The sequence below is a fragment of the Heloderma suspectum genome, chromosome 3 (genome assembly GCF_057233095.1).
Source record: "Heloderma suspectum isolate Gila_16-S chromosome 3, 16-S_ref, whole genome shotgun sequence".
NCBI lineage: Eukaryota > Metazoa > Chordata > Lepidosauria > Squamata > Helodermatidae > Heloderma > Heloderma suspectum.
Window position 1 is genome coordinate 327352515 of NC_139460.1, and position 12457 is coordinate 327364971.

At 49.0% G+C, this 12457-nt stretch overlaps 1 protein-coding gene across 5 annotated transcripts in view; it reads left to right on the plus strand.

Moving 5' to 3' along the window:
• Positions 1-12457, plus strand: part of TP63 (tumor protein p63) — a 183083-nt gene that overhangs the window by 95336 nt on the left and 75290 nt on the right. For all 5 annotated transcript variants that reach the window (XR_014789673.1, XM_084847798.1, XM_084847799.1 and 2 more), the window contains one exon: positions 8476-8730. Coding sequence is in view for 4 of the 5 variants with exons in the window: in XM_084847798.1 (XP_084703924.1) it covers positions 8476-8730 (255 nt within the window). In the remaining variant the exon portion in view is untranslated. The remainder of the gene's footprint in view (positions 1-8475; positions 8731-12457) is intronic.

The window sequence follows — 12457 nt, forward strand, 5'->3', positions numbered from 1 at the left end:
ACAACAACCGTGTGTACGCAAATGGCAGCGCCCATTGGCGCCGCCATTTGTGTTCCTTATTTTGGCACGTCTAGTCTACATAAACATTTACGTAGACTACGGCGAAAATAAGGGGAACGCAAATAGCGTAGTGGGCGCTATTTGCGTTCCTTTTTTTCCCCGCCGTAATAGCTTACGTAAATATTTACGTAGGCTAAAATGGCGGGGGGAAAAGGAACGCAAATGGTACCCATTATGCTATTTGCGTTCCCTTTTTTTCCGCCATAATAGCCTATGTAAATATTTACGTAGGGTAAAACGGCGAAAAATATGGAATGCAAACGGCGGCCACCGTAGCATTTGCGTATGCTGTTGTTGTTTTTTTGGCCTGCCGTGATAGGCTACATAAATACTTACGTAGCCTGTCACAGCAGCCTGGCTAGATGCAAACGGCGGCGGCCATTTGCGTCCGCAGCAGCCCATCCACGGCCAGAAATCCAGCTGCGGACGGCCCTGGCTGGCCGCTCTGTGGAGCTGCTGCGGAGCGGAGCTGGCCGGGCAGGATTCTGGGGGGGGGGGAGGACCAGAACAACTCCCCCCCATCGAGGATTCTGGGGGGAGGGACGGAGCGCCTCTCCCCCCCCCCCGCGAATCACATCCGTGAAAAGGTAAGTGACTTTTGTACGTCCCTAATTTGGAACTCGCAGTTCTCTTAAGATGATAGTGTAACTTGGAAAGATAAACCTCATTCCTGTTCTTCTGCCACTAATGCCTGTGTTTGTACAAGAGATGGATGGATATCGGTGCCGCTTCAGTGAGAGAAGCCTTCTAAAGTTACAGGATTGCTTTCTAATAGGTTGGATATTGTGGCACTTGGCTTTTAGAGTGCAAGTAAGAAATATCTCGGTTCATTCATCAAACTGCTTGCACTTGCCATGATATATATGTGTCATACTGGCCTTAAAATATTTGATAGGTTCAGACCTTAGGCAGATAAAGGTAGGCATTTTATATGTGTCTCTGTGCATGAATGAAGTGAAGGAATCCAGGTTGCTGTGGCTTTTTAAGCATATCTAAAAGTAAAAGATCATTTAAATCTGAGTGAGCAACTATAGTCTCCATAGGCAGGTTGCCCCATCTCCCAGTTGTCTGTATAGTTTTGATGCTTGCCTTCACATTCAACAGAGGGGAAACCTTACTTGACCCTTGAGGGGGTTTGGGCTATTGAACTAGCCTTGCTTCACGTGCCCATGTGAAGAGTTCTGCCAGATCAGACCAAGGTGGGTTCATTTAGGAGACCCTTCCCTAACCTGGCACCTGCCAGATGTGTTGGACTACAACTCCCATAATCCCCTAGCCAGCTGGAAGGTGCCAGGTTAGGGAAGGTTGATTTAGGTGAGCATTGTGTTCCACACGGTAGCCAGCCTGATGCTACCGGGAAGCTTTCAAGCAAAACATGAAGGCATCACACAGATACACACAGAGACACACCCTCTGCTGGAATTTATTTTTATTTATTTTTTTAAAATGCCTTGGCTGCCTTTCAGGGAAGAAGCCCTCCCAAGGTGGCTCACAGCAATAACATACATAAAAACAGTTAAAATATTAGAAGCGATAAAAAACATAAACACAATATAATAGTGGTAAAAGCAACGATAAAAGCTGACAGTAACACCACCACCAGCAGCAACAGCAATCATATCAAGAGAAGGCCATGGTAAAATAATACGTTTTCAAGGACTTCTTAAAAGCCTGCAATGACGGAGCATGCCAGACCTCCGATGGCAAATTGTTCCAAAGGTGCGGGGCCACTGCAGAGAAGGCCGTCTCACGTGTGGTCACCCACCTAACTGCTCTCACAAGTGGGTAGATGAGAAAGGCCTCTCTGATCTTAAAGTGCAGGCAGGCTGATACGGGTGAAGACGGTCCTTCAAGTTACTTGATCCCAAACCCTTTAAGGCTTTAAAGGTCAAAAACAGCCCTTTAAATTGGGCTCAGAAACACACTGGTAACCAGTACAGCTGGTGCAGTATAGGCATTATGTGATCAAATCACCTCACTCCCACCCATACTTGGGCGGCCACATTCTGCACCAGCTGAAGATTCCAAACCGTCTCCAAAGACAGCCCTATGCACAGCTTGGGATGTACGAAACTCACTTACCTTTTCACGGAATCTTTTGCGGTGGAGGGGGGGAGGCGCTCTGTCCCTCCCCCCGGAATCCTCGACGGGGGGGGAGGCGATTTGGTCCTCCCCCCCGGAATCCTCGGCGGTGGCTCCGCTCCGCGGCCAGGCCGTGGAGCAGCTGGCCAGAGCCATACGCAGCCAGATTTCCAGCTGCGGACGAGCTGCTGTGGACACAAATTTGCATCCATTTGCCAAATTTGCATCGCCATTTGCATCCAGTCAGGCAGCCATGATAGGCTACGTAAGAATTTACGTAGCTTATCACGGCTACCCCCCCCAAAAAAAAAACCCTCAGCGTACACAAATGGCGGTGGCTACGGCGGCCGCCATTTGCGTTCCCTATTTTTCGCTGATTTACCTTACGTAAATATTTATGTAAGATAAAACGGCGAAAAAAAGGGGAACGCAAATAGTGTAGCGGACGCTATTTGCGTTCCTTTATTTTTTGCTGTTATAGCCTACGTAAATATTTACGTAAGATAAATCGGCAAAAAATAGGGAACGCAAATGGCAGCTGCTGTAGCCGCCGCCATTTGCGTACGCTGGGTTTTGTGGGGGGGTTAGCCGTGATAGGCTATGTAAATTCTTACGTAGCCTATCACGGCTGCAAGGATGGCAATGGTGGTGGCAGCAGACCAGCCGCCGCTGCCGAATCCGCTGCATCAACCCCAGGTAAGTGCCGTCCCAGGGGGATTCCGTGGGGGGGCAGGAGGCCATTCCGCCACGGATTCCTCACTGGAATCCGTGGTGGAGTTCTCTGCTATCCCTATGCACAGCACATTTCAGTAGTCCAGCCTGGACGTGACAAGTGCATGGATGACTGAGGCAAGGTCTGTCCTCTCCAGATAGGGCTGCAGCTGGCATGCCAGCCTAAGCTGGTAAAAAGCACTCCTGGATGCCGCAGCCACCTGGGCTTCCCCAGTTAACTCGGGGTCCAGGAGGACTCCCAGACTCTGCACTTGGTCTTTTAGGGGGAGTGCAACCCCGTCTAAGACCAGTTGTAAACCTCCATCCAAAGCAGTTGGTTTCCCAACCCACAGTACCTCCATCTTGTCTGGATTAAGTTTCAGCTTGTTCACCCTTCTCCAGCCAAAGACACTGGTCCAAGAGTCCCATGGCCTCCCTGGGATGTGCAGATGGAAACAAGAGGCAGAGCTGAGTATCATCCACATGCCGATGACATTATCTAGTAGGCCTTGATAGGTACGTCCTCCATGAGCTTGTCTAATCCCTTTCCAAAGCCATCTGAGGCAGTCACCATCTTGACAGCATTTTGCAGGGTATATCAAAGGCCAAGTCACAATTTCCACTGTACCAACAAACCTTCCAATAAGTCAGTGGAGCATGGAAGAGTGCTTTGGTCCGCATAGAATTTGAGGCCCACTCCTCATTGTGTCTCTTCCTGAGGAACAGCCTATTCCCACCCAACTACCGTTTTTCCTTGATGTGCCTCGGGACTGGAACTGCCATGTGAGCACATGCGGCAAAGGAAGGGGCCTCTCTTGTCATCGTCGTGTAAATTCTAATGGCTGCTGTGAATGCTGCATTCCTTTGCCTTCCTTCTGGTGGAATTTGCTGATCCTCTGTATATCCAAATGAATGCATCGGGGAATATTCCACTGTGATCTAATAGGACAGTCGGTCGGCAGTACTGGAATGATCAACGCTCCAGCACCATCCTTAGTTCAGGCGATGGGCTTGGAAGCTCCAGCATGGTCCTTGTGATGACGCAGCCCACAGAAAATGGTGCTTGTCTCCACCGTGGCTTCTGTTTGGGGCAGTGTAAAATTTGTGTGAGAATTAGAGATCTTGAGTGAGCCCTGTTAGGAATGTAGGAAGCTGCCTTATCCAGAATCACAAAATGGGCAAGGGACATGCCTGTTTCTAAAATGGCTGCCATGGTGGGCAGGGCCAGTCACAAAGCACTCCTTTCTCAGAAGGCAGGCTGGTGAGACTCAAAGAAAAATAACTTGCCCGCGAACCAAAGTACAAGGCAGAGGTAGGACCTGAGCTCACAAACCTACCTTTTGTTCACCACTCTGGAATCTGTTCAGATCAGATGTGGAGCGGAACACAAATGTTGTAAATAAATAAATAGTAAATAAATAAACAGAAAAGCCCTTATTTGAACCCAAATAAAGATGGTGCTGGAGGCAGCACTTTGCTTTGCACCAAGCCAGCCTCCTAGGTTTTTTGCTTTAAAAAAAAAACCATTTAAAAAATCTTAAGAAATAAAATAAAAATCAGGAGGGGCAAGGACCCCGATGGCCACAAAGTGAGGTGTTTGTGGGCACATTGGTACCCACACGACAGGCACCATGTTGGAGACCCCCAGACCTAGTCTAAACCTACCGGCAGGAATATTATACCCTCTCCCATTTCTTCTCATGGACCTGATTTGCACCATAGTAATATGATGGCCATCACCCCGTCGTTTCTTTCCCACTGGTCCCAAGTAACGTGTATGTCTTCTGCCCATGTGGCTAGTGCAGCTTGAGCATGCACATACCATACTTGTGAAATCCAGAAAGGTTATCAGTATGGTGTATATTCATGCAATGTGCCCTAACTTTGTGGGTGAAAAGCATCCACATGACCCAAAGTTGCGTGAGAACAATAGTGAAATGTTCCATACCATCGCTTCACTGGAAGTAACATGTGAACAGTACCATAGAAAGGAATTGAAGGGTCCCCCTTGCAATTTGGCTTGCAGGGTTAAGCTGCTGGGCTCAAAGGGAGAGGGGGCAGCATTTTCAGTAGGCTTTTAAAAAGACATCCCATTCCACGCTCAGAGGGGGAAAGGTGTTGCTCCTTAATTTCAAGAGGAACAGGAGAGGTGAAGTTTCCCAAAGGTTTTGGAGAAACCTGGTGACCCAGGTTTCTTCATGGTAAGCCATTGTGTTGGGACGGCCTTCCTGGTAGTGGGAATTCAGCAAGTCACTGGTCCCAGTTCACAATAATTAATTGCCCCTATTCCCTTGGATACCCAAGGGCCTGGGGTGGGATAGGGGTGGATTGGGGGCTAAAGCCTGCATTGCGTCCCAGCTGTGGACGACTGCCCAATCTTGTAAATAAACAAACAACTTTCCAGAATTTTCCCTTCACTTGTTTTGATTGCGCAAGTTGAGCAAGTACCTGGAGCCCTTTTGTTCTCAGAAGGGAAGCCGTGGCTGAGGAAGCAGAAAGAGGGAGTTCGGTGTTTTGATCAGAAGCCAAGGATGGCAGCGGTGGAGGCTGCCGCCGAGTCAAATTCCATTGCAGCTTTGTCCCCCGGCTTGGCTGCCCCTTCTAATTGCTCCCTTGTCGGGAGGCGTACGCCTCCGAGAGAGTTATCTGATGGCTCCCCGAGGGCTCGTGAGCGCCTGAGACGCTGACCTCTGGATGCGAGCGGCTCCTCCGACGCTTTCCGGCCTGGGGCTCAGCTGCCAGACCCCGGGGTGCGACGGTGTGTCTTAACTCACCTCTGATCACCTGGACTTTTTGCGGCACCTGTCTGGGGAGGGGGAACTCTGGGGGGCAAAGGGTTAGAGGATCACGGGAGCAGCAGGGAAAGAAAGGCAGTCTACCAGCTGCTCATGTCAAGGCAAGGATGAATTGTTATTTAAAGAGCGAACAGGGAGGTGGCGTGAGGCTGTGGAATGTGGCAGGACCAACGCGGTGGAATGGCTGTTCCCCTCTTTACCATTTAGACAGATGGTTTCTGGCCTGCTTGGAATGACAAGGCTCCCATATTTACAATTTGCTTTCCTCTTTACTATTATTTAAGATGCTTAATCTGCTCTATCAAGCACCACTTGTCAGAAACAGGCAAGATAAATGTGAAAGGTTGCTTATTCTACACTCATGTGGAATAGGTAAGATGGCAAAACGATCCTGAAAAAGAAATGCTGCTAAAACAAACCTGGGCCGCAATCCTGACAAGCAAATCGAGGATGTGTCAAACCGCCTGGAGAAGCTTTGCTGGGCTTGCAAATGCCCTTTGGGGTGCTGCACCTCCAAGTTCATGCTGTGAATTCTGCTGATCGTGGCAACTCTGTGCCATATCTTTGCCCCGGAAGTTTTTTTGTTTGTCTTCCAGAGCTTTTGAAGGGGGCCTCCTATTTTAAGGATTCATTAATAACAATAAAATAAAACAGCTAGATTCTGGCAACAGCTTGCAGTCCATATCAAGTCATGTCCTTCCTCTCACCCCCACTTCGTTTTGTTTTGTTTGGGCATCTCCCTCAATTTCTCCTTCATCACTGGAGTGGCTGCCAATGACTCCTTTAGGCAAAGGCCACTGATGGTCTTGCCTGTGAAGGACCCTCAAGCGAGCAATTTGCATGCTAGGCTTCCCACTTGGGGATTGATTCTGGACCTCAATCTGTTCCCCAGTTCTGACTGAGCTGAGACCCCCTAGGAGTGAGGTGCTGGAACCTGCTACAGAGACTGAAGTTAACACCCTGACACTCAGGCCTAACATCTTCCTTCCAGAACCGCATTCTGCCCCCCTTGAAAACTTACAAGCTCTGGCGCATGTCCATCCCTACCCCTTCTGCATGGCATCCCTGTGTTGCATTGCATGCAGAAGGTATCTGCTTCAGTCCCTGGCAGAATCTCCAGGTAAAAGAACTGGGTGTCAGGAGAAGGGAAGGCCCCTGTCTGCCTGCAACCCTAGAAAGTGGCTTCTGGTCGGGACAGACAGATCTGAGCCAGACCCGGTATAAAGCAGCTTCGTATGTTCAGGTGAGTTTGTTGTCAACCAGTGGGAAATCACGTTCATGTGTATGTTAGGGAAAGGAGCAAGCAAGGTGAGCCTCAATGGAAAGCCAAGCAGTGCTGTGGCAATGGAGAAGCTCTAGAGCAGCCTTCCCCAGCCTGGCGCCCTCCAGATGTTTTGGTCTTCCCATCGGCCCCCGCCAGCGTGGCCGATGGTCAGGAATGCTGGGAGTTGTAGTGCAAAACATTTGGAGGGCACCAGGTTGGGGAAGGCTGCTGTAGGTGGTCAAGGAAGCGGCATGGCTTGCCATGGGGTGGGACTGCCACAAAAACTGGGCTGTGTTGCTGGAACAGAGGTTCCCCTCAAGGCGGGGATGGCTTTGTTTGGATGCCCCGAGCTGGGAGGTCAAAGGGCTCGCTTCATCTCTTGGCATCGCTGCTGGGGTGCACGCTGTATGTCAGCGTCGAACATGGTCGCTTTCTCTCGGCACAGCTCGCTTTCGTTTCCATCTTGTTGCCTGTTTCTTACTCCAAATTGGCTTTATGACTGTTGGCCGCTATAGTCTTTTTCCGCATTTGAGAGGGCTTCACAGTTGGAACTGAAATGACATTGGCAGAGCAGCAAATCTGGATTTGCTGGTAACTCCTCGCATTTCCTGTGGTCTTGCAGTGGCATGGTGGATGGTAGCTCTGGGAGACAGCTTGTTCCGGGCTTCTTTGCTTTGTTTTTAATCAGCCCAAGACGGCTTATCAAACACAGTCATTAAAACCAGAAATTGATGAAAAGAAAAGCCAGGATCTGAATCAACTTCAGACGGTGGTTTCGGATCTTGGTATTTCATGAAGTTGTTAACCGTAGTTCTCTGGTTTGGATGAAACATTGGAAGCTGCCTTCTACTGAGTCAGACCCTGGGTCCATCTAGCCCAGTACTGTCGACGCTGACTGGCAGCAGCGCCTCTCCAGGGCTTCAGGCAGGACTCCTTTCTAGCCCTACCTGAAGATGCTGCCAGGGATCTAACCTGCGGCCCTCTGAATGCAAAGCAGCTCTGCCACTGAGCCACAGCCCCTCCCACAAACCATGGCCAATTAGCTACTTTCTAGTTTGGTTGCTTGTATCGCAAAAGGGCCGCATCTGTGGACAAAGCAGTCATTCAAATCTCAGCTTTAAAATTTCCCCCCTCTTTCTTGTAAATTGTGAGAGATTAGGGATGAACGTGTGAGTAGAGAGAACTTTATTTTTTATTTCGCTTATTGGGTAGATCTATATCCTGCCTTTCTGACATCATGGAACTCAAGGCAGCACACATTGTGGGTGGGGGTGTCCCCCACTAGTCTCCCATCCAGGCTCTGATCGGATGCAAACTTTAGCTTCAGCATGGTGGCTGCATCCTGAGCCACACACCATGGCCTGGAAGGGGTGAGGTTACAGTTCTTTGAGCTGGAACAGAATGCATGGCGTAGGGTGGGATTCTGAACTCCATGGCTGCTTTCTTGGGACAAGAGAAACCAGGGATGACCTTCTTATGATGGTGTTGCACTTGAATGCGTTAAGGCTGCTTGATGTCTGAAGATACCTTGAACTTTTCCTTTCTCTTTTTTTCTCGTTTTAGCCGCAGTATACAAACCTGGGGCTTCTAAATAGCATGGACCAGCAGATTCAAAATGGCTCCTCATCTACAAGCCCATACAACACGGAGCATGCCCAGAACAGTGTGACGGCACCCTCACCTTACGCCCAGCCCAGCTCCACTTTTGACGCCCTCTCGCCCTCTCCTGCCATCCCCTCCAATACAGACTATCCGGGACCTCACAGCTTTGACGTCTCATTTCAACAATCCAGCACTGCAAAGTCGGCAACGTGGACAGTAAGTCAGTTTCTGTGGAGAGTTGGGCCTGGCTTAGGGGCCATTGGAATGCTAGTCTGTGAAGGGTGGGAGGAGGTGGGAATTGTGATCCAGGTATGAAGGGGGTGTGTTAAAAAAGCATGCCTGTATATCATCCCCAGTCATGTTTTCTCATTCATTGGATCAGGTAGCTTCTGTGCTGGAGGCTGCTGGGAACACGAGCAGAAAGATCATAGAATAGTAGGGTTGGAAGGGGCCTACAAGGCCATCGTGTGTGTGAATGTGGTCAGTCAACAGGTTGTAGTAACCTCTTCCTAGAAGCCTTGGTAACTTTCCAAAGTCCATTTGTAGCTAGTGTTAATTAAATGTCTGATGCAGATGCAGTTCGTTCAGGCACCATTCAAAGGTTAAGTTTCCTGCTGCCAAAGCTGCAATATTTGATAGGGTGCTTCCAGGTGAGGCTTTTATCCTGCAATTGCCCTGTCTCCAACGTAGAATTTTAGGGGGCGGGGGGGGGGGGGGCTTCAGCTTGTAACTCTCCTGTGTTTCCCACCGCTTCTTCCACATTTTTTCTTTCCACAAAAAAAGTCTGTTGAGGAGAAGACAGAATAGCTGCACGCTGCCTTTTCGTTGTTTGTGCTGGGTGCCCTCCATCTGGAAGCACCCATAAACTATGAGTTGCTGCCTTAAGGGAAATGAGGACTGAAGGGGTGTGTGTGGAAAGAGACACAGATGTGGGCTTTCTTCTTTGGGCAGGCCAGCGAAGTTTGCAAAGCTCATCTTGTTTCCCTGATCCTCTCCCTTGGCCTTCCTTTCAGAAAGCATCCTTGCAAACTCAGAGCCAGTTCAGATGGCTCTTTCCATGTGTGCCTGGCAGCTTCCTCCTTCCCCTGGATTCAGGCCATGAATGTTGCAAATGGGCAGTTTGAATCGTTCCCCAGGAGTGCTAGCTTTACTTCTACAGGCCGCTGCCCAGAGTGGTTTGTGGTGGCGGTGCTATCCGTATCCAAATGGCAGCTGACGGCTGAGCGCACAGTAGAATCTGAGCAGGCCAGTGAGGGCCCCAGCATGCACCTCGTGTCTTCATCTGAGTTAACCATTTATATGGGAGATATTGGGAAGCAGTGTTGTATGGGAGCCAGGGCTCACAGGGATGCAGCGCTGGCCCTTTTTTATTAGCAGGGTGCTGATATCATCAGCCACATGCCCCTCAGACATCCCTGCCCTTTCTGAGCTTAACTGCAATCCTCACAGTAGCTGAGGGAAATGGATTTTCCCAGCAACAGTCTGTAGTTGTGAGCTATCCCTGTTGTACTTGTAATGCAACGTATTTTGGGGTGGCTTGGTCTTAAGACCCATTAGCGTTAGAAAAGACCTCCATCTTGATGGAGATGAAAATTGCCAGAACTGGTTTGTTGATATGAATTGATGGAACTGTCTGAATTTTTGGACCCCTTTGGGGGCATGGCTATGGGGACATTCGCAATGAGTGCCTGCACTTCAACATTTCCCACTCCACCACTGATCGGGAGGCCCTGGGTCTTGGTCTGCATCCTTATCCTGTTGAGTGTCAATTGGTCAAGTGATGGAATATCAACCTGCTTCGATATCTTCGATGTGAGTGAAAGTTTCTAGGTTTTCACACAATTGAATGGTTGTTGTAGTCACTTTTTATTGCTTGCATCTGCCACAGTCATCTTTGGCTCTTTGGGGTTGTCTTAATTGGCCCAAAGTCAGAAGGTATTAAGGTCTCATCACTGGACTGCTTAAATAGACTGCTCTTTCTTTTGTCTTTGCCTCTTGATGTGACTTCAGGGCTCTTTGATGAATACCTGTCATCCCCCCTTTCTCCTTAATGACAGTTTAGGAACCAACCCAACTGGAAGAGCCTCTTAGGTTACAATGACCTGTTAAAAGTTTAATTGTGTGATGCCCCACCCTTACTAAGAGTCCCAAAATTTGAAAGTGCTCTTCCAGCTTTCACTGGTTGTTCCCAAAGGTTTTGATGATGGAGACAAGTGGTTTACCTTTGGTGCATCTCTTTTGTCCTGGATTCTTTCCCCCGAGTGAGTTAGCAGGGTTTGGTCTCTTTGGCCTTGCTGGGAACTGGAATGTCCCTTGGCGGTTGGATCATCTTGTTCTTGGCAGGCACTCTAGAGCCAAGGGGAAGCCGATCTTGGGAGATCGCTGAGTCATTATATGTTTAGCTCCCAGGACTGAAAGGAGTCTGCTAATAATTGCTAGCTGTTACTAAGGGAGAAGAAAGGTGCATGCTTCAAATGTAAGGAGAATAATTGGATCACACTGTTCCTGGATCTTCTTCCAGGTATTTTATCCCAAAATGAAAGAGGTGGGACTGCAGTTTCCCCGCAGTTCTGTCCAGTATAGAGTGTGGATATGTGAGAATACTTTTTTTCCTTTTTTTTTCAAGAGAATATGATATTAAACCTCATGTGTTTGCAGTTGCGTCTCATGGCACATGCTAGAGGGGATGGAGACACTGCCATCTTCGAAATTATTTCTGTCCAAACAAAGAGCAAGGAGAGTAGTTCTAACTCTGAGCAATTATGGCAGGAATGTTTACCTTTTGCTGTTTACTCTTTTACTGTCCTGTAATACTGGATCATTGGAGGGAGCAATCCTATGGCTGCTAGACAGCGGCTAGACGGCCATAGGATATGCTGTTTTCCAGGAACTGACCTCAGAGCCCACGCGCCCGGAAAGGGGTGTGGCTGGGGGCATTCCGGGGCAGGGAGAGCGTAGCTGCCTGTACGACACATCCAGTGTGTTGTACAGCAGCTTCCTTCCCCAGTCTGTGCTCCCGTGGCTAGACAGCCACAATCGGCTGTCTAGCCGAAAAAGCAGCGCAGGAGGAGTGTGGACGGAACGATCCACTCCGCACTTCTCCTGTCCTGCTTTGGATAGGCAGTCGCCTCCGAGTTCGGAGGCGGCTGCCTATCTAATAGGATTGCACCCTAAATAATTGAAACAGAAGTCATGGAGAGCCAGAGGTTATCTAGTCTGCCTCCCAATGCAAGGCAGGGCCATCTCCCATCCCCACCTTCCAGATCAATGTCTGCAATTCTGGTCTGTAAGAGAACAGTTACAGAAGACAGATGGCGTAACAAATAGCTCTGGCTTAGGAGCGTGGTGGTAATCTCTCAGGTTTGATTTACAGTATAGATTTGTTCTGCTGGCATAGACAACTTCTCCCAAACCTTCTCGAATCTAATTCCAATATTACTCCAGGTGAAGAGAAGGTTAAAACGGGGGCTGAATGCACATCATGCCATGATTTGGAATGTGCATCTGAGTGCGTATGTGTCTCACCACTGAATTACCCTCCGTGGGACACGGATGCTGACTTGAAACTGGTTCATGTGCTGGTGCCAGCTCACCACTAGAATGCTCATCAGTTTGCTCACCTGCTTTTTCAGTGGAAAACCACCCAAGAACCCCATGTACATGCTGATAATATTAGGAAAGCAAGGATGTCCAAGGCAGTCTGTCGATACCCGAGAGCATGGGGAGCAAAAGCAGAAAACTCTGTGAAAAGAAAGGTGTGTCTGTTTCACACATCCTTACTTTAAGCCAAGAGCAATGGTGGGGGCTTATAATACCTTTTTAATATGCATGGAACTGAGGGAATTTTTGGTATTTGCAGGGCTAAGAAAAGCTGTACCTTCTGAAATTCTCTCCTCTGCACGACAGCAAAAGGCCCAGGAGCCCATAAGTCCATTGCATCTGG